The sequence below is a fragment of the Vicia villosa genome, linkage group LG1 (assembly GCF_029867415.1).
Source record: "Vicia villosa cultivar HV-30 ecotype Madison, WI linkage group LG1, Vvil1.0, whole genome shotgun sequence".
Classification (NCBI taxonomy): Eukaryota; Viridiplantae; Streptophyta; class Magnoliopsida; order Fabales; family Fabaceae; genus Vicia; species Vicia villosa.
This window is the reverse complement of record NC_081180.1, coordinates 33,478,849-33,503,988: the sequence shown is the minus strand read 5'-3', so window position 1 is coordinate 33,503,988 and position 25,140 is coordinate 33,478,849. Positions and strand designations below refer to the sequence as shown.

Below are 25,140 nucleotides of genomic sequence, written 5' to 3'. Positions count from 1 at the left end.
CTCCAACTCTCAATATATGAATTTCATAAACTCAAATGTTTTGAACTGTTTTCTAGTATCCTAAAAAAATTTCAAAGATCTTCCTGTTCTTTACCTTCAATCCTACTAATCTCTCCCTTTATCTTTCTAAGTTTCTCTTACTAGGATTGCAACTCAATGACTCTCAAAAGTCACTTATACAAAAAAGGGGCTGAAAAATGTCTTCCCACATCGTTTGCTAACGCATTGTGTTCCTCCCAAACATAGTGCATTTCCGCGAACATATTTTTTTATTTTCAAGGCAATCTCCAGGCCTTTGATATATATCGTTTAATAACGGACCAACCAAACCAACCCAAATCGCATTAGTTAAATTTGGTTCGATTTTATTTTTGAAAGTCAATCGAACCAAACTGAATTTCACCTTTTTTTACGGTTTGAATGATTTTTAGCGTCAAAACCGTCCAAATCATACCGTAAACACCTCTCCATATCAAACACAATGGTGTGGGTGTCAATAAATTCTGGCTTGATCTCTTTCTCATTGTTATTTCTAATATATATAGAGATTACAGGGCTATACAGATCATTACACTAAATAATTACATTTAGTGAGAACAAATCAATTTCTAATTTGTTCCCCTAATTCTATGAACAAACCTTTATTCTAGAAACAAATAACTCTTATTCAGAGTGGGAGTATGGAATGAAGGAAACTCAAATATCATAAATCATAAGTAAACGGTTAGAGGCAAACCAAAATGAATGCAGGATTTTCAACTCTCTCTGATGTTCGGATCTAAATTAGCCAAAAGCATGGATGATACGGAAAAGACAACAACATATTTAAGAGAAACTTTAATATAATGAAAAAAATACACTTTTCTCTATGCTCAGATATGCAAATTAAAAATATACTACTGAGTCCCACTAATGGTGACTATACAATCTTGCTTGAAGTTTTGCGCAAATTTTAAGCATTAATTCACTTTAACCGCATGTGATTACACTTCCTCACACTAGTAATTGCTTTGTTGACTATTATAAAAGGTGTATTCCTTTGAATGAGAGAGGCTTTGGATCTATGTTATTACTTGTATGTTGTTTAAGAATATAATTGAAAGAGCATATAACATTTGAGTGTTGTTAATCAGTGCCCTCAGAACAATGGTTAAACATTTTAAAAAAAAATTATTTTATAAAAATTTTGATATTTCAATTTTTCAGACATTAAATATGCAGTTTATCGAGATAAAACTACTATTTTAAAGTGTTAACAATTGCCTTAAAGACTGGTTAGCATTTCCTATAACATTTATATATAAAAGATAACAACATTTTATCTCATATGATTTGAATATGTGTGGAGTAAACATCTCATTAATGCTTAAATGCATGAAAATTACAACCTAGATCTAATAATTAGAACAATCTAGTAATCACATAAAAAAAACAAAAGTCAAACAATTAAAAAAGATTAGATTTTAATAATCTATCATATAAGAAAAGTCTACCATTTGAGACTTTCTTAGGCTATCCACATCAGCAACTCTTCTATGGTTGATCCACATCAGCTTTGGTGGTTACTACAGAATTTTTTATCCTTCAACTGCCTGGTGGGCTGCGGCAGTTATTGCTGTGGAAGTTTCACCCTCACAGCTTCTCATGTTGCTGCAGTTATGTAAGGTCCATTATTCTGTGCCTGTCCACGTTCCAAACTGCACAATTGCAGTAATTATGTGTTTAAATGGCTTGCCTATTTATCAGTGATTTCATTCTTCTCTTTCCATGCTTGCTAACTTCTGCGGTTATCATTCAGTGCAGTGTGAATTTGCATTATCATGTCAAGGCCTGTTGAGAGAATAGCAGAGATCAATGATGGAAAAGAGCTTTGGAAGATTGTTGTTAGGATTCACCACAGATGGAAAGTTGTCTCCAACAACAAGGAACATTTTGAAATGATCTTTGTTGACAAATTGGTGATTACCCTGTTTATGTTTCAGTATGTTTATCATTTACCTATGTTTGTATAGTTTGAATCATTTTTTGGTTTCTGCTGCAGGGAGATGATATTCATGCTGTTGTTCCAGCACCGCATGTGTCGGTGTTCACCGAAAAATGCTTATTAGGGCATACTTATACTGTATCTAATTTTAAGGTGGTGCCTTATGTTCTGGCCTTCAGGGCATCGGGACACAAATATATGATAAAGTTTACTGCTGGAACGTCTGTTCTTGATGAAGACAAACATGAGATACCCCCGAAATCGATTTTATTTACAAGTTTTTCCGACATCATAACAGGGAGGTTTGACAAACATGTTCTGATTCGTGAGTATGGTTTTTGGCTTTTTTATTATCTCATGTTTTGATGCATTTTAGCCGTGTGAAATTAATAAATTTGCCTGACAGATGTCGTTGGAATGGTGGATAGTATTGGTTATGCACAGACTGAGTCAGGTGCAAAGAAGCAGCAAATTAGCATGATGTTGCGTGATCACAGGTTTGTTTTTTTTATACATTAGACTGCCTGATATATGAATCATGTTATATATCTTAATGTGTTGTGATCATGGTTTAGCAACAACATGTTGAACTGTACTCTGTGGGAATCATACGCGGATCAGTTCATCAAGTTTAACAAAGTTAGGGTTGCTGCATCACTCCCTACAGTTGTGTTGCTTCAGTATGCCAAAGTGAAGGAAGAAGGTTATTCCATGACTTATTTTTTAAATTAATACTAAAACTACAAAATCTGTGATAAATATATTGACAAGGTATAATTTGAATTTGCAGGAAAGTATCCTCTCTCTGTGACAAACACCTACAATGTGACCCTTTTATGTGTTGATGCTGATTTTCCGGTCATGAAAGACTTTATTGATAGGTATGTTGATAGTGTCATCCATTTTGTGCAGTTATTTTTTTCATGTATGAATTTGATAACGATCCATGCTCTGCAGAATGCCTGAGGAGAGCAGGGTAACCCTGTCTGAACAACTTGGAGGGAATTCCCAATATTCCTCCCAAAGTTCTGAAAATCACCAGCTCACTCCTGTGCAAAAATTGTTCTCAAAGGCTGTTGTTTTGCCTATTGCTGAGATTATTCAACTTACGGATGTATGTCTTTCTATTTTCCTATATTATCATAATTATAACCTCATTGTTTAGTGTGTCACATGTTTCTGATTTTGGCGGCTATTTGTCCAGGTTACATTTTGTGCTACTGTCGCTACAACAAAATTATTAGTAGCATCTCCGTTTGGATGGTACTATCGTGCCTGTCATATGTGTCTATCTATAGCGCGTGGGGACAGCCCCCCCCCCCTTTGAGTGTGAAGCTGGTCATGAAACCATGGCTGAAGTCCTTAGGTTTTAGTTGTTCTCACCTAATAGATGTTGTTTCTGTCATGTTTTTGATGTTTCTATGTTGTCGGCTTTTTTAACGGAACGACTTCTTATGATGTTCAGGTATAAGATTAAAATTGAGGTTACTCACGGGGGCCAAAGCTGCAATTTTGTCTTCTGGAACAGAGAATGTGAAATGATGTTGGGTTTATCTGCATCGCAACTTCGTAACACTATGATTCAGGTTATATTTATATTGTGCAGATGAATTAGAATGTACTTTCCAATACTCTGTGTACACTAATATGGCCAGTTGTTTAAATAGGCTAGAATTACTGATCCATTGGACTTTCCGTTAGCACTTGATCAGTTGTTGAAGTTGGAAATGGCTATGAAGGTTAAGTGGCATCCACGCTGGAAGAACTGTTCCGTCGTTATGATTATAAAAAATGATCCTATTATCCAACAACTTAAGGAAAAATGGGGAACAGATGAGGTCAGCTCTAATAAACTGACATTTGTTTTATAAAAGAGGACTTCATATTATAACAATTTTTTGCCGGATTTTGTTTTTCTTTGGTAAATTCTCAAGGAACCTATTCCAATCCAAACTGTCGTACCTGAGACTCTGGAGGTAGAAATTTTAAACTGTGTATGAATTTTTTTGCTTTTCCTGTGATTATGTTATATTGAAAACTGTGTTTAACAATATATAGATTAAAGAGAGTGTTGATGAGGCTAAAACAGATGGCAATGAAGACTGTGAATTGGTTACAGTAAGTCTCACTGCAACACACTTACCTACTTACATTTATATCAATATTACTAACACTTACCGACTTACATTTATATCAATATTCCTAACTAATAGTCTTCATCGTGGCATTGCAGGACCTGGAAATTACATCTGAGCACAAGCCTGATGCTGTCACACCTGGTGGTAAGAGGCATCTTCCTGCTGCATCAAGTGAATCCATTGATTTGGACGGATTACATGATGGGGAACTGTCATCAAACAAGCTGAAGAAGATAATTAAAATGGAGAAGATTGATTAGATCTATTTTTATTTTGTGTGTGTTTTGCTTAGGTGTTTGTTATAAAAACTGAATGTTAGTTTCCTTTGCTTTTAATCATGTGTGTGATTTCATTTTCTGTAATAATTAGTGCATGAATACTGGCTATGTGCTTCTGTTATGTTCAATTTGATTTAAGAATTATCAATGGTTTGTGTGGCTTATTATATTCAAATGATTCAAATTCAACTACATATTATATATACTATTATTAATTATTTTGATTCTTTTTGATCATATATCAAACATTCCATTTTAACTATACCTCTTATAACGGGGTGTTGCTTTTTTATTATTTTGAATGTTAGTTACAATAATGATGTCACAAAGAACGGTTTGTTTGGATTAGCACTCTCTAAGCTTTCTGTCATTACATTGTAAACTAAAACATGGATTGTGCCTCACAAACAAACACCAGAACTTTTAACATTTGACTATGTTAACTATCAATAAATAATTTTATGTCTGATCTTAGTATAATGTTGATACAATATTATGGGACAGATTTCATTTTAACTAAAAGCATATCAGAGCGGATTAATAGAATATAATAGGAGAACTTAAAAAATTTGTCCTGAAAACGATTATATATTAGATCTTCCAATGGTCACAATATTACTGTGTTCCCATTTGGATAAAGTGCTTACAAAATAACATGTAGCAGAATATATATAACACAATGTACCAAAATAACATTCCCAACATATAATATAACCATTAAAATTCAGGTATAGTACACGGTTTGCAAATAGCAGCAGTTTCTTCATTGTCTTTCAACCTTCACATAGATATACGGAGAGAATCGCAGCATACTCCACGCTATTGTATCCCCATTACGCAGGTTAAGAGATTTGGCGAATTCGTACCATCCCAGGGCCATGTACTTTTCATATGGCTGGGGTATTCCTTTTCTGTTAGCTTTGTGAACCTGACAGGTAACAATGTTCTTCGTCCTCACATCCAGCAGGTTGATTTCATCTTGAAAGCGACGGAGGCATCTTTTGGCGATTTCCTTAGGGAAATGCTGCATACAAGAAATAAGGTAACTATTAACAATATATACTATTTACATTTTCAATAACATGATGCTCATATTCAAATATCTCCTTACCATTACATTCTGCTGTGTAGATTTAGCATTTGTAACATGGGTGTTCCAGAAAAAAATTTGAGCCCCTGTAGAACTGTCTACAGTAATGTCTGTACCCACCTTTGCTTTTTTCACCACTTTACCCTTTTGTTTCTTACCCTCTTTTGATCCACTTGGTTCACCAACTTCAGAAACTTTGATTTCATTTGTGTCAATGTCTGTTGATTCCTCTTTTATCTTTATAGGTCCTGCATTGGGATTGCTTTTAACCCTTGCGCTATTTTGTGCGACAACATCAACATTCGACACAACACGACCAGGGGTGACATTGCGCTGTTTATTCCTGCGTTTTCTTTCCACCTTAGGATCGTACCCTGTTTCCTTTACCAAATCTTCTATGATTTCCATTGCCTGATCATCGCTGTTCCAACATCAAATATGGATTAAAAACAAACCGCATATGAAGCATTCTTTACTAAGCAATAGTCATATGCCGAGCAACGACGGGATATACAATCCAACAATAAAAACCAACAATAGTCATTCAGTCACATTTGATTTCTTGACAAATACCACACATAATACAACATTGAGCTATATTGATACTACACCCATCACTAAATGCTGTTAACTGTTATTACCACACTACCATATTTTGTATACCAGTATACCCTATTTTGTACGGCAAAGCAAAGGTGAAATAAAATTATCTACTCATACCTGAAATCATTTTCATCATCAGAGGGAATCCGCACAGAAGGACCACCGTGTGAAGATGCCATTGTCGGAACCCTAACCGCAGGCAGTTGCAATGCTAAACTTCTATTCAGTGCAATAGGAAACAAGTACTTGGTACATGCAGAAAGTGGGTTAACTGTTCAGTTTCTATTTACTTATAATATTAGTTTTGACTTAAAGTCTTTTTAAAAGAGTAACACATCCATCAAATAAAATATTATAAATAACCTGTATAGATTAAATTAAATACATTTAACACACACAACAGTTATAAGGGAGGGATAAGTGGTAATTTAAATCTATAACCATCATTCTATTCATATTCAGTTCCAACTTCATATATATTCAAGTATGAAAGAAAAATTAAAATCAATACTGCATTCATGACATTTGAACCCACCAATTCCCCTTCAGTTAGAAACTGTAAACTTTTAGTATTCAAAACCATGAAGTAGCATGCTATACATCTCATATTGTGTGCATAAATCTATACAAATCAATCTTATTTGTAGTATTATTATTCATCCTACTTTTGTGTTTGTGATGGAAACAGATGTTGTTAAAAACACTGCTCCTCAAACATCCATTGCAAGAAAGAGGAGAAAGCTTATTCTTAAAGTAAATAGGGATTATCGAAACCGTGTCAGATCAAGCAACCTCACTTCCCATTTAAATCATAATTTTACATCTTCTGTAACATATGAAACCACTATTGAAACGGCTATGGCTAGAAAGAGAAGGAAAATAATCTTGGATAACAGAAAAAGATTGAGAAATTTGTTCAATACTGAAGTTAGTAGGGTTCAAAATACAAACAACATTGTTAGTCAAAGTCAGAACATGGATCATGCATCTACTTCAAATTATAATATGTCAAGTCAGTCCATGGATCATCCATCTACCTCAAATCATAATATGTCTGTTGAATCTCATTATGAAGACAATGATGACTCCAACTCTGACAATAATTTAAATTCTTCTAATAGTTCCGGCTCTGACGAAGATTCAGACCCGGCACAATTACAGGAGGCCCATCTTCAAGGTATGTCCATATCATACACTGATAACCAAATGATGTACACTTCTTCTGTTAATAGACATATTCAGTATTGTGGTTTCTGCTTTCAGAATATTACGATATTGACGACCAAAGTTATGAATGCGCACACTGCCAAGCATGTATGTGGTACCAAGAAAAAGTGAATAGACACAAAATTACAGCAACTCCTCGCTTTTATCGTTGTTGCCGTGGAGGAAAAATTGTTCTTCCGTTCCTTGAACAATCTCCACAGGTGTTGCAAGATCTTCTATTTAATAAAACATATTCAGATAGTAAAAACTACCAGGCTAACATACGAACATACAACGCAATGTTCTCATTCACTTCCCCTGGAATGAAGTTCGACACAACATACTCTAAAAGAGGTGGACCCCCTACTTTGAGACTGCAGGGTCAGACCTGTCATCGAATTGGTACACTGCTGCCAGAAACAGGGCAACCTCCGCAATATGCTCAATTATACATCTATGACACGGACAATGAAGTTGAACACAGAATAAAATGTTTCAAGTAAGCATGCTCAGACATAATTACACAATTGTTTTATAAAAATATTATGTTAAACTATTTATTCATGGCTGCGAAAAATAAACAGGGACAACAAAGGCATCGAGCGACCGGTTGTCAAAAAGCTCAAGATGATGTTAGATCAGCACAATGTACATGCCAAAGCTTTTAGAATGGCAAGGGATGTTTTAAGGACAAATTCTTTCACAGATTTAAAACTCAGGCTTATTTCTGATAGATCCGAAGATGGCCGTGTTTACAACAAACCTACTGTCTCAGAAGTGGCTGCACTCATTGTGGGAGACATTGATTCTGCTGATAAAAGGGACATCTTAATTCAGCGCCGCAATGGTGGTTTGCAATGAATAGATGAGTTTCACCCAGCATATTTGGCTTATCAGTATCCTCTTATATTTCCTTATGGGGAAGTGTCGCGGGTCAAAAAATCATCGCCACGAAATTGTATCGAACAGAGTCGCCACCAAATTTTATTTATTCCAATGGGAATGGGAAAATATTGATAAAACCCACAAATGAAATGAAATGGACAAAGATGGTCATCGCAACCAAATTTGGGTTCGGGAGTCGGTTAAGCAAGGGGAAGGTATTAGCACCCCTTACTTCCATCGTACTCGATGGGACCCATTTAGTTATTCTTGTGATCGATTGTTAGCTTATTATCTACTTGCGTTCTAATTATTATATGGACAAGAAAGAAACGGGTTTTGGATTTTTTATTATTGTGCTCGCCAAGACGTTTGTATCTTGTGCCTACGTATTCCCTCGTGCAATGGGAAAGTCAGAGCGTTCGTAGTTCGAGGCTACGAAATTATATTTTTTACTAGTGTGCTCGCCAAGACATTTGAGTCTTGTGCCTACATATCTTCAATGGAAGAATCAGAGCGAATGTAGTTCGGAGGAACTACGAATTTGTTAGTAAATTTTATGGGTCTAATCGCACTTGGGCGGGAAGACGAATTTTTGAATGTGGTTCGCACTTGGGCGAGATTTGCACTTGGGCAAAGGAAAGATGAGTTTGAAATAGGTGTTTTAAGAAAAAGTGGAATTCGAGTACGTAAACAATGGCTTAACGGCCATCGCCTAGAATACTTGAAAGAGCATTTGCTAAATTGAGCGTAATTAAGTTTTTAATGGAATACAAGCATTCAAACAAAAGCTTAACGGCCATCGTCTAAATGCTTTAGAGCAACTTGTACAAGTGCGTACAAACCCCTCTTGGGTGGTGAAAAAGATTTGAACGACTCGAGTTTTGAGAAGTCCTTAATGAGATACAAACATTCAAACAAAGGCTTAACGGCCATCGCCTAAATGTTTTAGAACAACTTGTACAAGTACGTACAAACCCTTCTAATTTCATCCATTAGGACTCAACTCAATTTGATTGTAAAAAAGCAATTTGATTAAAAACGGAACTTGGTATTGACCAAAGTTTGTTGTGAAAATATTCGCACTTGGGCGATGAAAAGAAGGATTTGAAATTGTTTTTTAGAGTTTTTTGTAAAAGAGGCAAATCGAGTTTGAATGAGTCCTTAATGGAGTCTAAGCATTCAAACAAAGGCTTAACGGCCATCGCCCAAATGCTTTAGAACAACTTGTACAAGTACGTACAAACCCTTCTTTTCATCCATTAATGACAAAACTCAATTCAATTATTATAAGCAATTTTGAAATTTTTGTTTGTGACAAAAGAAGTTTGAAAAAGATACTTGGTGTTGACCAAAACTTATTGTGAAATTGTTTGAAGTGAGCTCGATATTGGATCGAGAAACTTATTCGAATGAAAATATTTTTCTATGAAAATGAATTGATTTTATTATGGTGTTATTTTTATTAACTAAAAAAAATATATTTAATTTATTAATTAAAAATCAACTAACATAATTAATTGATTACAATATAGTCCAAATTTAATTAGAATGATTACCTAATAAAAACACTTAATTAACTAATTAAAAGAATAGAATATGCATGATTTTTGTATAAAAGAAGTTTAATGGGCTTGATTTAAAAGAAGTTTGTTTGGCCCACAAACCAAACAAAAGCAACTAATGTCAAACAAATAAACTGGGCCGGACCGGGTCAGTGGAGTCCGAACCCAGGGCTACAACATGAAAACCGGGTTTGGAGAAGCCCTAAATTACTCAGCGCCTCTCTTACGATCTCTCTCGGCTCTCCTTCCTCTCTCTGTGTTTTTTGTTTTCGATTCACAGCAACAACAATACTCTCTGTTTCTCGCTCTCTCATCAATCTCTCTTAATCTCGCTCGCTCACGGTTCTCGCTGTCGATTCAAACTCTCGATTTCAGATTCAAACAACAAGCAAACGGATACAATATCCTAACCCCTTCGTAAACCCAGACACCCTAATTTTATTAATTTGAGAGATGTTACAAAATGTGATTACATGGTTAACACGAAAATTAAGAGTGTGCAACAAGAGAACCAATCGAATGAAAACCAAGGTATGATTGTAAATCCTTACTCTTCTTCGCTCTGCTTTTGTTGCGCTTCTGTTATGCTTCCGCACCGTGTGTTGTTTCTGTGAGTGTGGTGAGGTTGCTGTGAGTGTGTTTCTGTTGAATATGCAAGCTTGATGCGTGTTCGTTGTTGTGGCTCTGAACCGAGGGAGGGAGGTCGTTGGTTTTGAGTATGAGTGAGGTTAAGGTATGATATGAATGTTTCTTTATTGCAGTGATTTGTGAGGTTTATGATTCGGTTTTCTGAAGGTAATGGTTTCTGAATGGAGTTTGGAGGTGAACGATGGATTGAGGTTGTTTATGCGGTTGAAGGTTTGATATGAGAATGATGGTTGAAGATGGTTTTGTGAGAGTATGCAGTGTTAGGTTGCAGTGTTTGAGGGAGTTTTGGTAAGTGCTGTGAAATTATGGAGTGGAACTATGGAGTGAATGAGTGAAAGTATGAGTGGCTGTGAATGAAGGTTAAGGGTAGTGAGGAAGTAATTCTCTGGGCAGAGTTTTTGTATGCTATCGTTGGTGGCCCCCCTCCTGCTGTTGTGAGAGTCTCAATTTATAGCTGGACTGTGATGAATTTTGGGGGGAAATTGGGATGGATTTTGAACATATCTGGTAATCTGATTTTGTGCTTTCTATTGCAGGTTTTGGTGAGGACCATTTTAGTGTAAACTGTGGACTGGTTGGAGCAGAGTATGCAGGTTTTTGGACTGGTTCTCTTGGGCTGTTTTGATGCAGGTGGAGCAGCAGGTTTCTTTGTTGTTTTGCTGAGAAACGTGAAAATGGTGGGGACCATGAAGCTTGATGAAAACAACAACTTTTTCTTTCTGTTTTTGTTTTAACTTATATCAATGTATATTATTTTTTTTTGTACAAATGGGCCAATTTTTGTAATAATAAAAAAAATGTTGTAACAACTATTTTATTATAATGTATGACACATATGGTCTCTCTCTTTAATTCAAATACAATGATAAAATTAAACTCAAGATGCAAAATTTAATGAAAATATGCAAAACATAAAATGATTTACTAATTAAAATGATGAGAAACTAATTGCAAATTTCATGCTAATCTAAAACGCAACGTGTGAAGTTGAAACTAATTCTAGATGTAGATGAATCGACTAATGCTGATGCAAATGAAATGACGAAAAAGCTTAGGGCAAAATTAGGGGTATGACAGATGCCCCTATTTAATTATCTTCAGTCATATAGCTTGAATGACTTTAGTCTTCAAGATATCAGTGACAGAAGGGAATTAAATACCAAAAGACCTGAATTTTGCCCCATGGTACGATGCGATGATATGTTATGCTTATGAATGCATGAGTTCTAAGGATATGAAGACAGAAAGTAAATTTGTGGAGATGGATAAAACGATTGATCAAAGAGTCCCAATGAGAACACTTGCTGGGAAAAGGCAATGGTGCCAAAAAATCATTCTCAACCAATGAGTTGATTCAAGGAAACGACCAACATCGACCAATGAGCTGATGTAGATAAACAACAATTCGTTATCAACCAATGAGTTGACTTTAAAAGACATAACTGACATCAACCAACGAGCTGATGAAAGTCGACACACCGTCCACAACCAATGAGTTGGGTACGATTTAAAGCATATAAACGCCAACATCAACCAACGAGTTAATGTAGACAAACAACAATTCGTTATCAACCAATGAGTTGAAAAAAAGACATAACTAACATCAACCATTAAGTTAACGTAGACAAACAACAATTCGTTATCAACCAATGAGTTGAAAAAAAAAAGACATAACTAACATCAACCATTAAGTTAATGTAGACAAACAACAATTCGTTATCAACCAATGAGTTGAAAAAAAGACATAACTGACATCAACAATTGAGCTGGTGAAGGTAAACAAACAATTCGTTATCAACCAATAAGTTGAAGAAAGACATAACTGACATCAACAATTGAGCTGATGAAAGTTGACACGTCGTCCACAACCAATGAGTTGAGTACGATCAGAACAGAAATGAAGCTGCCATCAACCAAAGAGCTGATGAGGGTATGAAGAAATTGATTTCAACCAATGAGTTGACTCGATTTAACTGGAAAATTAAAGACCAAATTTCAACCAATGAGTTGAGGAGGCAAATGATAAATTTCAACCAATGGGCTGACAACAAGAGAAGAATTATTCTCAACCAATGGGTTGATTCAAATGACAAGAGGATTGATGATTGATTTTAACCAATGAGTTAGCTCAAAAAGATAATGATATCCTATGCATGCTTTGTGCTTATGCATGAGATATTTTTGTTTTTTTCTTTTGTGCAAATTGATGCACGTGTAATGATGTATGATGGTTGATCAATGCAGGTAATAAATTTACTGGATATTTGCCAATGGGCAATGCATTTTTTTGATGTCCATGGTGGACCAGGCTTGGATTTCAATGGAAAGGACCGAGCGAGATTGAAATTTTTGATTTGATGTTGTGGGAGATTGCCCCATGAATGATATGCATGATTTATGAATGCATGCAATGAATGAAATTTATAGTTTGAAATATTTGAAGGGATGCCCCAGTGAAGGGTAATGAACTTTGTTTTTATGAAGTGGGAAAGGTCCCTTGGTAGGAAGTTTGTGCAAGCATAATTCCCGACACCAATTCCGAGTTTGAGGATTACTTAATATGGCATAGCCAGCTTGGACTACTTGAGGGAAAGGTTTTGGCCTTGATTTCCCCGGAATGCTGAGTCTCTGGAGAAATTTGCTTCAACAAAGTTTTGGATTCAAACGGGTGATCCTGAGATGACATGCCCCAGTCCTTGGGAACTTTGAAATGAAATGCCCCTGAATGATGGACTTTTGAAGTTATGTGACTTTGCTGATGCCACTTTAGGCTCTTTGAATGATTTCCATTGTTGGAACTTCCTTGATGGAAAGTGCTTATTTACAAATGAAACTATTCTATTCAAAATGGTAATTTTAATGCGACGTGCATGCAAGTTTTAAAAACAAATCATTTATTGAAATGAAACTGCGGTATACGATGAATAGATCCCAATGAGGATGCAATGGAAGTTTGAAATTCAAGTCGTGAAAGATGATGTGATATTGTGGTATCAAAACAAATGATTAGCAAATATTCAGGAGTCAGGTTAACGCAACCTTGCTTTAGTTATGCTTTCAAAAGAAACCTTGCTTCAATTAGGACTTTTGAAGGTTGTAACGTGGTCAGGTTCACTGTTTAAGAAACAAAGGATATAGGCTCAAAAAATTTATTTTTAACCCACCCATTCTTCGTGATGTACTCCAGTCCTAAGTTCAGTTAATTCTCACGAGTATTCGACTTCCAAGAGAATTTGCAGACGATGTTTGAGAACCAATGAGTTCTAAGGTGGCAGTCACCTATTCTTCTTTGAAAGTCACACAAGTTTGTTCTTGCTATTGACAATGATCTTTTGATCTCTTTTTTTTTTACTTTTGTATCCCTATTTTTTTTGCCTAAGTCTCCTTTTTTAGGTTTTGACTTAGCGGGGTTTTCTTTGATTTTTTTTTTGTTTGAACAACTTGTGTGACATTTGTTCAATAATATGAGAATTTGAGATTTGTGACTTCCTTATTGATGTTCCAAGGAAAACAACGGTTGTAAGCTTTGAATGTTCACTACTACTTCGACATTGTGTACGAAGAGAGGATGTGGTTGAACCTTTGATCGGGAATGGTTCCCATGAAATGATTCTCTTGGAAATCGGATGTATTTTAACTGAACAACTACCCTGCCCCAGGTTTTTTGATTAAGGGTTTCAATTTCGTGCGGAAAGAAAACACCTACTTCTAAGGCTCAAAGGGGTTAACAAGGGATTATCATCCTTATATCTCCAGTGTTTGGGGATTTGAAAGAACGCCTGTACATCATCAACAAAGTTTCGTTTGAAAGCACACTGATGCAAATTGAGTATTCGTTCTTCGTCATCCTCCCTCTAATCTTGCTTAGACTGAAAGCTGATAAAGAAAGTGAAGTAGAAAAGCAAAATATTTTTTTTGAATTTTGATTTTGTGTAAGTGATACAGAATTAAAGCAAGAAAAACACATTATGATTGATTCAAAACAAATGCAATGCTCATTTCATTAAAATTACGATTAAGGATTACAGAATTCAAAAGCAACAAAGCACAATACAAACAAGGAGAAATTAACAAATGAAATGACAGAGGCCTAGTAACTATCAGCAACAAGGATGAGCTTTCCCGCCTGATATCTGGCTTTAGGATAATCCCTTGTGTCTCGGCCCTCAATGGGGTAGGGGATTAGTGACCACATTCGGATTAATATCTCGGAAGGTGAGCATCTTGCTCTCGATCAGGTCTTGAACCTTCTCCTTCAGAACCCAGCAGTCTTCAATGGAATGACCAACTACTCCGCTATGAAAAGCACACTTAGCATTAGGATTATATCCTTTGGAGAATGGTGGCGTTGGAGCTTTGGTAGGCCTAGGAGCTATCAATGACTGATGGATTAGCGCAGGCCACAATTCAGTGTAAGTCGTTGGAATTGGGTCGATGCGGCGAGGCTCCTTTGGTGGATCTTTCTGAGGCCTATTCTGATTCTGCTGCCTATTCTGATTTTGTTGAGAATTCTGAGGAGCACTTTGTGAAGCATTCTGGTGAGAAGCGTTCCATGGTTGTTGATGTTGAGCAACTGCAACATGTGGATACTGATAGTAAGGCATGAATGGTGCTTGTGGATAAATTGGAACTTGATAAGGTTGTGGATGTTGAGGTCCTTCACCACTAGTCACAACAGCGTTAGTTTCACCTTCTTTCTTTCTATGGAAGTTTCCAGGGAATCTCTTTGTTTGGTTGTTGTTGGATGATTCAGCAGCATTGACAATCTTGCCATTTTTCAAACCTTCTTCGACCCTTTCCCCAATGGTGACCAGGTCAGCAAAGCTAGAAGAGACACTTCCAATCATTTTCTCATAGAAAACTGGCTGCAAGGTATCCATAAACATACCAGTAAGCTCTTTTTCAGCAAGAGGAGGTTCGACTTGAGCAGCTAGCTCTCTCCAGCGTTGGGCATACACTTTGAAAGTTTCCCTATCTCTCATGGTCATAGTCTGAAGTTGTCTGCGATCAGGGGCTAAGTCCATGTTGTACTTGTATTGTTTCAGGAAAGCTTCACCCAAATCTCTCCATGTTTGGATATGATCCCTCTTCAAACTCATGTACCATTTCAGAGAAGCTCCAGCTAAGCTATCTTGAAAGATGTGGACGAGCAATTTGTCATTGTTGGCATAAGCGGCCATCTTGCGAAAGTACATAGTCAGATGATCTTTAGGACAAGTGTGCCCCTTATATTTCTCGAACTCAGGGACTTTGAACTTTGCAGGCACAATCAAGTCAGAAACTAAACAGAGGTTCATGGTATCAAATCCAAAAATGTCATTTCCTTCAACAGCTTTCAACCTTTTCTCGAGGACATTGTACTTTTCTTTCACTTCCTCCACCTCGTGGTTGTGTTCTTGATCACCACGTTCGGAATCATCAACATGATAGACAAAAGGAGGATTGTTGAAAGTAGGCTGAACAGTAGTGTGAACAATCGGTGACTGTTCAGCGACGACCGGTATTGGTGCAATTTGTTGCGCAGAAAGTCCTACTCCCAAAGTATTCGCGAATGGGGGAGTATAACCAGGTGGTAAACCAAATTCTGGCCAGGTAGAAGGTGGCCTCTGAACGGGAATGGGATCCTCAACAGCTTCGGAGACTTCAGCTACGACAGTTCTTTGGGGTTCAGCATCCCTAGCTATTAGCACTTGCATCATCTCAGTGAGCTTGGTGATGCTTCCCTTCAATTCGTCGATTTCCATCCTAACTTCCATGTTGTGTTGCTCTTGGTCAGCCATTCTTTTTCGAGAAACACTACGCGTCTGATAAGGATGTCGGGGAATCAGCTTGCCTTGTTAAACTGTTGGAGGAATAGATGTATGAGTACTGGATTGAGATGCAAATGAATGCAGATGCATGATGATTTTTTTTTGTTTTTAATGCAAGAATCAATGCAATGTCATATCATGTATGATTCACAAGTAATGGGCTTTCAATCGATTGGATACAGAAAAATTCAATTTATTTGGCACACAGTGGCTCACCACAGGATAGTTCTAAGGTTTTTTGACAAGGTTCTAGACGCGGTTCTCAGAGTTACAAACTTCTTTCGAAAACTCAGTCGTCTAGTAAATAACTTACCACCCAACTGTGTTTTCAAACGAAGTCTATTCTGAGTGTGGTTTTCGCACATACCCACAGTAATAGTTACGTTACGCAAGTTGGGTGCGAAACCACCATTTCCTAAAAGTCATGGTTTCAGGGTCTTTCTAAAAGGTCCCTAGAGTTAACGATCCGAATTGAAAACATCATCGCTCGAGTAAATAACTTGCTCAACCAAAGACATCTTCTCAAAGGACCTACTCTAGGCGGGGTATTAGTATCTCCTACTTGACACTACGTCAAGCAAGTTTAATACTAAACCACCATCTTATCTTATGTATTTCTTGAGCTCGGGCGTAGAGCTTTGTCCATAAAGTGCAAATAATAGAAAGATTCCCACCACGATGATAAGAAATCAAACAATAATATAATAAAGGCAATAAAGAAGCAAGTGAATAAAGCTAACAATAATACAAGAAAAACTAAACTAGGGTTGACTCTCTTGGAAGTCCCCAGCAGAGTCGCCAGCTGTCGCGGGTCAAAAAATCATCGCCACGAAATTGTATCGAACAGAGTCGCCACCAAATTTTATTTATTCCAATGGGAATGGGAAAATATTGATAAAACCCACAAATGAAATGAAATGGACAAAGATGGTCATCGCAACCAAATTTGGGTTCGGGAGTCGGTTAAGCAAGGGGAAGGTATTAGCACCCCTTACTTCCATCGTACTCGATGGGACCCATTTAGTTATTCTTGTGATCGATTGTTAGCTTATTATCTACTTGCGTTCTAATTATTATATGGACAAGAAAGAAACGGGTTTTGGATTTTTTATTATTGTGCTCGCCAAGACGTTTGTATCTTGTGCCTACGTATTCCCTCGTGCAATGGGAAAGTCAGAGCGTTCGTAGTTCGAGGCTACGAAATTATATTTTTTACTAGTGTGCTCGCCAAGACATTTGAGTCTTGTGCCTACATATCTTCAATGGAAGAATCAGAGCGAATGTAGTTCGGAGGAACTACGAATTTGTTAGTAAATTTTATGGGTCTAATCGCACTTGGGCGGGAAGACGAATTTTTGAATGTGGTTCGCACTTGGGCGAGATTTGCACTTGGGCAAAGGAAAGATGAGTTTGAAATAGGTGTTTTAAGAAAAAGTGGAATTCGAGTACGTAAACAATGGCTTAACGGCCATCGCCTAGAATACTTGAAAGAGCATTTGCTAAATTGAGCGTAATTAAGTTTTTAATGGAATACAAGCATTCAAACAAAAGCTTAACGGCCATCGTCTAAATGCTTTAGAGCAACTTGTACAAGTGCGTACAAACCCCTCTTGGGTGGTGAAAAAGATTTGAACGACTCGAGTTTTGAGAAGTCCTTAATGAGATACAAACATTCAAACAAAGGCTTAACGGCCATCGCCTAAATGTTTTAGAACAACTTGTACAAGTACGTACAAACCCTTCTAATTTCATCCATTAGGACTCAACTCAATTTGATTGTAAAAAAGCAATTTGATTAAAAACGGAACTTGGTATTGACCAAAGTTTGTTGTGAAAATATTCGCACTTGGGCGATGAAAAGAAGGATTTGAAATTGTTTTTTAGAGTTTTTTGTAAAAGAGGCAAATCGAGTTTGAATGAGTCCTTAATGGAGTCTAAGCATTCAAACAAAGGCTTAACGGCCATCGCCCAAATGCTTTAGAACAACTTGTACAAGTACGTACAAACCCTTCTTTTCATCCATTAATGACAAAACTCAATTCAATTATTATAAGCAATTTTGAAATTTTTGTTTGTGACAAAAGAAGTTTGAAAAAGATACTTGGTGTTGACCAAAACTTATTGTGAAATTGTTTGAAGTGAGCTCGATATTGGATCGAGAAACTTATTCGAATGAAAATATTTTTCTATGAAAATGAATTGATTTTATTATGGTGTTATTTTTATTAACTAAAAAAAATATATTTAATTTATTAATTAAAAATCAACTAACATAATTAATTGATTACAATATAGTCCAAATTTAATTAGAATGATTACCTAATAAAAACACTTAATTAACTAATTAAAAGAATAGAATATGCATGATTTTTGTATAAAAGAAGTTTAATGGGCTTGATTTAAAAGAAGTTTGTTTGGCCCACAAACCAAACAAAAGCAACTAATGTCAAACAAATAAACTGGGCCGGACCGGGTCAGTGGAGTCCGAACCCAGGGCTACAACATGAAAACCGGGTTTGGAGAAGCCCTAAATTACTCAGCGCCTCTCTTACGATCTCTCTCGGCTCTCCTTCCTCTCTCTGTGTTTTTTGTTTTCGATTCACAGCAACAACAATACTCTCTGTTTCTCGCTCTCTCATCAATCTCTCTTAATCTCGCTCGCTCACGGTTCTCGCTGTCGATTCAAACTCTCGATTTCAGATTCAAACAACAAGCAAACGGATACAATATCCTAACCCCTTCGTAAACCCAGACACCCTAATTTTATTAATTTGAGAGATGTTACAAAATGTGATTACATGGTTAACACGAAAATTAAGAGTGTGCAACAAGAGAACCAATCGAATGAAAACCAAGGTATGATTGTAAATCCTTACTCTTCTTCGCTCTGCTTTTGTTGCGCTTCTGTTATGCTTCCGCACCGTGTGTTGTTTCTGTGAGTGTGGTGAGGTTGCTGTGAGTGTGTTTCTGTTGAATATGCAAGCTTGATGCGTGTTCGTTGTTGTGGCTCTGAACCGAGGGAGGGAGGTCGTTGGTTTTGAGTATGAGTGAGGTTAAGGTATGATATGAATGTTTCTTTATTGCAGTGATTTGTGAGGTTTATGATTCGGTTTTCTGAAGGTAATGGTTTCTGAATGGAGTTTGGAGGTGAACGATGGATTGAGGTTGTTTATGCGGTTGAAGGTTTGATATGAGAATGATGGTTGAAGATGGTTTTGTGAGAGTATGCAGTGTTAGGTTGCAGTGTTTGAGGGAGTTTTGGTAAGTGCTGTGAAATTATGGAGTGGAACTATGGAGTGAATGAGTGAAAGTATGAGTGGCTGTGAATGAAGGTTAAGGGTAGTGAGGAAGTAATTCTCTGGGCAGAGTTTTTGTATGCTATCGTTGGTGGCCCCCCTCCTGCTGTTGTGAGAGTCTCAATTTATAGCTGGACTGTGATGAATTTTGGGGGGAAATTGGGATGGATTTTGAACATATCTGGTAATCTGATTTTGTGCTTTCTATTGCAGGTTTTGGTGAGGACCATTTTAGTGTAAACTGTGGACTGGTTGGAGCAGAGTATGCAGGTTTTTGGACTGGTTCTCTTGGGCTGTTTTGATGCAGGTGGAGCAGCAGGTTTCTTTGTTGTTTTGCTGAGAAACGTGAAAATGGTGGGGACCATGAAGCTTGATGAAAACAACAACTTTTTCTTTCTGTTTTTGTTTTAACTTATATCAATGTATATTATTTTTTTTTTGTACAAATGGGCCAATTTTTGTAATAATAAAAAAAATGTTGTAACAACTATTTTATTATAATGTATGACACATATGGTCTCTCTCTTTAATTCAAATACAATGATAAAATTAAACTCAAGATGCAAAATTTAATGAAAATATGCAAAACATAAAATGATTTACTAATTAAAATGATGAGAAACTAATTGCAAATTTCATGCTAATCTAAAACGCAACGTGTGAAGTTGAAACTAATTCTAGATGTAGATGAATCGACTAATGCTGATGCAAATGAAATGACGAAAAAGCTTAGGGCAAAATTAGGGGTATGACAGGAAGATGGTTACAGGAAAAATATAATGCACAGATATCGCCATGAAACTGAGGTCACTAGGAGAAACCGTCAAAGCATTAAGGATTGGTTTTCTTACCGGTTACAACAACGTCACAAAGAGGCAAAAACACTACTTTACTCAAGACGCCTATTTCAACAATTCTTAGTCGACGGCTATGCTATGATGGAATCCGAACGACTGAATTGGTTGAGAGATAATCAATCGAAATTAAGAGTGGGCAAATATAATAATTTGGCCGCTCAAACTGATGGCGATACAAGAAATGAACACCAAAAGCGAGGAAAACGAGTTGTTCTGCCATCAACATTTGTTGGTAGCAAGAGATATATGGATCAACTATATTTTGACGGTATGGCCATTTCAAGTCGATTGGGATTCCCTGATTTATTTGTTACTTTTACCTGCAACCCAAATTGGCCTAAAATTAAAAGAGCATTGTCAGGCACAGGTCTACAACCCCATGATAGGCCAGATATCATTTCAAAAGTTTTCAAAATAAAGTTTGATACCCTCATGGATGATATTACAAAACACCATGTCGTTGGAAAAGTGATTGCATGTAAGTTGTTTCATTTAATTATACTACTTTTCAATCATGTGTCTGTGTAGAACCAAAATATTACATCAAACTAACTTTCAATTTAATAGATATGTACACCATTGAATTCCAAAAGCGCGGATTGCCACATGCTCACATCTTGATATTCCTACACCCTCAGAGCAAATACCCAACACCATCTGACATAGACAAGATCATTTCTGCTGAAATTCCCGACCCGACTGTTCATCCCAATTTATACAAATTGGTTAAGGCACATATGATGCATGGACCCTGTGGCCTTGCTCGCGTGACCTCACAATGTATGAAGAATGGACGATGTTCTAAATACTATCCCAAAAAGTTTATTGAACACACTATTGTTGATGCAGAGGGATATCCGCTGTATAGGAGAAGATCAAAAACCTTCACTATTGAAAAAAATGGTATCACCTTGGACAACAGACATGTGGTTCCATATAATACCAGATTTCTTATGAAATACCAGGCACATATAAACATGGAATGGTGTAATCAGAGTACTTCCATAAAATATCTTTTCAAATATATCAATAAAGGCTATGACAGAATAACAGCAGCAGTTTCAACAAATAGCAATCCACCTATTGATGAGATCCAACAATATCTCGACTGCAGGTATGTCTCTCCCAGTGAAGCATGCTGGCGCATTTACTCTTACAATATTCATGGCAGAAAACCAGTTGTGGAACGTATGTTCTATCATTTGGTTGGGGAGAAACCTATATACTATACAGATTATGCACGCATGGAAAATGTGCTGGAAACTGCAAGTGTGACTGAATCAATGTTTACTGCATAGCAAATGCTAAATATGAAGAGGCACAAACATTAACTTATGGTCAATTTGTCTCAAAGTTTGTTTATCACAAAAAACAGAGAGAATGGAAACCGCGGAAAAAAGGCTTCACCATTGGACGTCTCATATGGGTTCCGCCAACAACTGGTGAACTGTTTTACCTGCGCATGATGTTGACGGTGGCAAAAGGACCAACAACATATGAGGAAATCAGGACCGTGGATAACATTCAGTATGATACATTCAGAGATGCATGCTTTGCAATGGGATTTCTTGAAGACGACAAAGAATACATAGCTGCTATAAAGGAGGCAAGTCATTGGGGGACTGGTCATTTTCTTCGAAAACTGTTTGTTATCATGCTTTTGTCTGGTGCTGTTAATCGCCCTGCACATGTTTGGGAACAAACTTGGCTCCTATTATCTGATGGTGTCTTACATACACAAAGAGCATTGGCTGCTAATCCAGGTTTGTTAGACATAATAAAATAGCAAACAAAACAATTTGTTAATAACAACCTACAGATGACTTACCAACAGTATTATAACTCAATTTCTCATATCAATGCAGAATTGGTCCTCACACAAGAAGAGTTACAAAATTTGACTTTAATAGAAATTGAGAAACTGCTTCAGGCAAATAGAAGGACACTAAAGGATTTTAGTCCTATTCCATATCCGGATGCTTATGTTCTTGAACAGTTGGGAAACAGGCTCATATATGATGAGCGTAATTATGATACAGCATCAATGAACTCAGAATTTGAAAATCTGTTTGCTGCTCTTACAGGTAACTATTGCGTCAATTAAATTCATTTTATTTTACGCTTTGAAATTCTATGAATCAATTATTCTAACACCGTTCTACAATCAATATTATGTTCCTAAGATGAGCAAAGAAGTATTTATGAAAAAATCATCCACGCTGTGGAGTCTCAAAAACCTGCGGTTTTCTTCCTTCATGGTTATGGTGGTACCGGAAAAACATATATGTGGAGAACACTCGCAGCTGCTTTAAGATCAAAACACGATATATGTTTAACTGTTGCAACTAGCGGTATAGCATCATTGTTACTTCCAGGAGGTAGAACTGCACATTCAAAGTTCAGGATACCGGTACCAACTATGGACAATTCTACTTGCAAGGTTGAATTCAACGATGATGTTGCAGACATGTTACGACAGACAAAGCTTATAATATGGGATGAGGCACCAATGGCGCATAAGTATGCAATAGAATCGCTTGACAGAACTTTGAAAGATGTTATGAGTGCAGACAAAAATTCAACTGATGTATTCGGTGGAAAGGTTGTTGTTTTCGGGGGCGATTTCAGACAGATTTTACCTGTCGTCCCCAGAGGCAGTCGTTCCGATATTGTACACTGTGCCATAAATGCATCTTACATATGACATTCAGTTGAGGTATTAACATTGACAAGAAACATGCGGCTACGAACAGGGTCAACACAGACTGACAAAAATGAGATAGCACAGTTTTCAGATTGGCTTTTAAGAATAGGAGAGGGCCGAATATCTGAGCCTAATGACGGCACCGCCGAAATCAACATACCACCTGATATTCTGATAACAGAATTCGATGATCCAATTGTGGCCATTGTCAATACCACATACCCTGATTTCATAAATAATTTCCAATGTGTTGATTACCTTAAAAGTCGAGCAATACTTGCCTCTACACTGGAGATTGTTGATCAGATCAATGACCATATACTTTACTTGATGCCAGGTTAAGCAACAAAAATATATAATTTAATGGATTATATTAATCTAATTTTTGCTTTTACTAATTCTGTTCAGTCAACAATGCAGGAGAGATTCGTGACTACTACAGCGCAAATTCAGTTGACAAGTCTGAGATTCATGACCCAGCAGTACTTGATATCCTCACGCCAGAATTTCTAAGTTCCCTCCGAACATCAGGATTGCCAAACCATCACTTAAAACTAAAGGTCGGGACACCTATAATGCTCATGAGAAATATAGATCAAGCTGAAGGTTTGTGTAACGGCACAAGGCTGTGTATAACAAAGATGGCAGCCCATGTACTGGAGGCTTCAATAATGGGTGGTAAAGGTTTGGGAAATTTGGTTTACATACCTCGAATGGATATGTCACCATCCCAATCACCATGGCCATTCAAACTGAATAGGAGACAGTTCCCTATTATAGTTTCCTATTCTATGACAATTAACAAATCACAGGGACAGTCATTGGATAACGTTGGTTTGTACTTACCGAAAGATGTATTCACACATGGCCAGATTTATGTCGCATTGTCAAGAGTAACAACAAAAAAGGGAATCAAAATACTGATACATGATGAAGAAAAGAAATTCAGGGAGAAAACTACAAATGTTGTGTATAAGGAAGTTTTTAACAATGTCTAAGTTTTTAAAATTGATCAGAGTAAATCTGTAGCAGCGGTAATCTATATTACTAACAACATATTAGTATTGCAAGTAACAGCAGTAATATATATTACTAACAGCATATTAGCAATGCAAGTAACAGAAATAATATATATATAGCATAACATCTAAATACCAAAATCTTATATATTAATATAAAGGTGGACCTAAGTCCACCAGAAAATTACAAAAAGTTAAAGAGTTAGATACTTATAACAAACTTTTACATCATTTTCAATTTTTCAACATTATTACAAGTATCTCCTTGCTGATGGGATCCTTAACGCTGAAGCCCATAGAGTCTCCATCAAGCAGGCACCTTTCCTTGGCAAATTTGTACCAACCACGCCCTAAGAACATCTGACCCTTTTCGGTATGATGAACTTCACATTCATACCTGACTTCCCTTTCCCAGTCAACCAAATCTACAAACCTTACTCCATGGAGCCAGCGACTTGCCACAACATGCTCAGGAATTTCCTGCAATATTGATATAAAACAACATTAGATAATCCCATTAACTGATAGGGAAAGACGATAAGCTTAAAACGAATAATAACTTACAAGAAGACATGACTGAGCCATCTTCCCGTTGGCCACATCTTGCTTCCAAATACAATATTGTAACTTAGCAGGCTGTTCTACATGGCAACTAAAATCCTCAACAACCGGTTCATGGCATCTGGAACATTATACAAACAAACAGCATGGTCAATAAATAAATGTGTTATCAAACATTCTAAATTCAAGCATAAAACGTATACTCAACATAAGCTAATTCAAACATACACAGAGTTATCAGAAGTGACAGCTTTCCCCACAGCCATTTGGTTCACCGAGTTTTCTTCGCCTGCATGCAACCATATATAACTTTTAAATTCAAAATGTAACAGAGCAAACTTTCAAATGATATGTTTACCTTTACCTCTCATTGCTTGATCAACTCTTCCTTCCATCTTTTCAGAAATTCGCAGCTTACACTGTTGGTTCCAGAGTAATGATGAATGCTTCCGTTTTTAGTGCTTTCAAACTTCCTACACATTACTTATATAACACTCTA

General features: G+C 36.7%; 2 protein-coding genes, 1 long non-coding RNA gene and 1 pseudogene across 3 annotated transcripts; all 4 read left to right on the top strand.

The window, feature by feature from the left end:
* Positions 1–1,820: 1,820 nt before the first annotated feature.
* Positions 1,821–3,855, top strand: LOC131609649 (uncharacterized). The gene is made up of 9 exons (XM_058881453.1): positions 1,821–1,958; positions 2,042–2,309; positions 2,391–2,481; positions 2,560–2,687; positions 2,775–2,865; positions 2,942–3,098; positions 3,189–3,247; positions 3,450–3,570; positions 3,652–3,855. Exons 1-9 carry the CDS (start codon positions 1,821–1,823, stop codon positions 3,853–3,855), a joined length of 1,257 nt encoding a protein of 418 aa, XP_058737436.1.
* Positions 3,856–3,916: 61 nt separating this feature from the next.
* On the top strand, positions 3,917–4,499 carry LOC131604004 (uncharacterized). The gene is made up of 3 exons (XR_009284595.1): positions 3,917–3,960; positions 4,043–4,102; positions 4,218–4,499. It is a non-coding gene; the product is annotated as an uncharacterized LOC131604004 (long non-coding RNA).
* Positions 4,500–6,771: 2,272 nt separating this feature from the next.
* Positions 6,772–23,061, top strand: LOC131609584 (uncharacterized; annotated as a pseudogene).
* Positions 23,062–23,094: 33 nt separating this feature from the next.
* On the top strand, positions 23,095–24,059 carry LOC131609495 (uncharacterized). The gene is made up of 2 exons (XM_058881236.1): positions 23,095–23,398; positions 23,470–24,059. Exons 1-2 carry the CDS (start codon positions 23,095–23,097, stop codon positions 24,057–24,059), a joined length of 894 nt encoding a protein of 297 aa, XP_058737219.1.
* Positions 24,060–25,140: the final 1,081 nt, after the last annotated feature.

What these genes read in the sequence shown, in the direction of transcription:
- LOC131609495 (XM_058881236.1), top strand. Translation starts at nt 23,095, where the DNA reads ATGCGGCTACGAACAGGGTCAACACAGACTGACAAAAATGAGATAGCA. An exon ending in TATACTTTACTTGATGCCAG is followed by an intron (nt 23,399 to 23,469) that starts GTTAAGCAACAA and finishes AATTCTGTTCAG; the next exon opens with TCAACAATGCAGGAGAGATT.
- LOC131609649 (XM_058881453.1), top strand. Translation starts at nt 1,821, where the DNA reads ATGTCAAGGCCTGTTGAGAGAATAGCAGAGATCAATGATGGAAAAGAG. An exon ending in ATGATGTTGCGTGATCACAG is followed by an intron (nt 2,482 to 2,559) that starts GTTTGTTTTTTT and finishes ATCATGGTTTAG; the next exon opens with CAACAACATGTTGAACTGTA. An exon ending in GTAGCATCTCCGTTTGGATG is followed by an intron (nt 3,248 to 3,449) that starts GTACTATCGTGC and finishes TATGATGTTCAG; the next exon opens with GTATAAGATTAAAATTGAGG.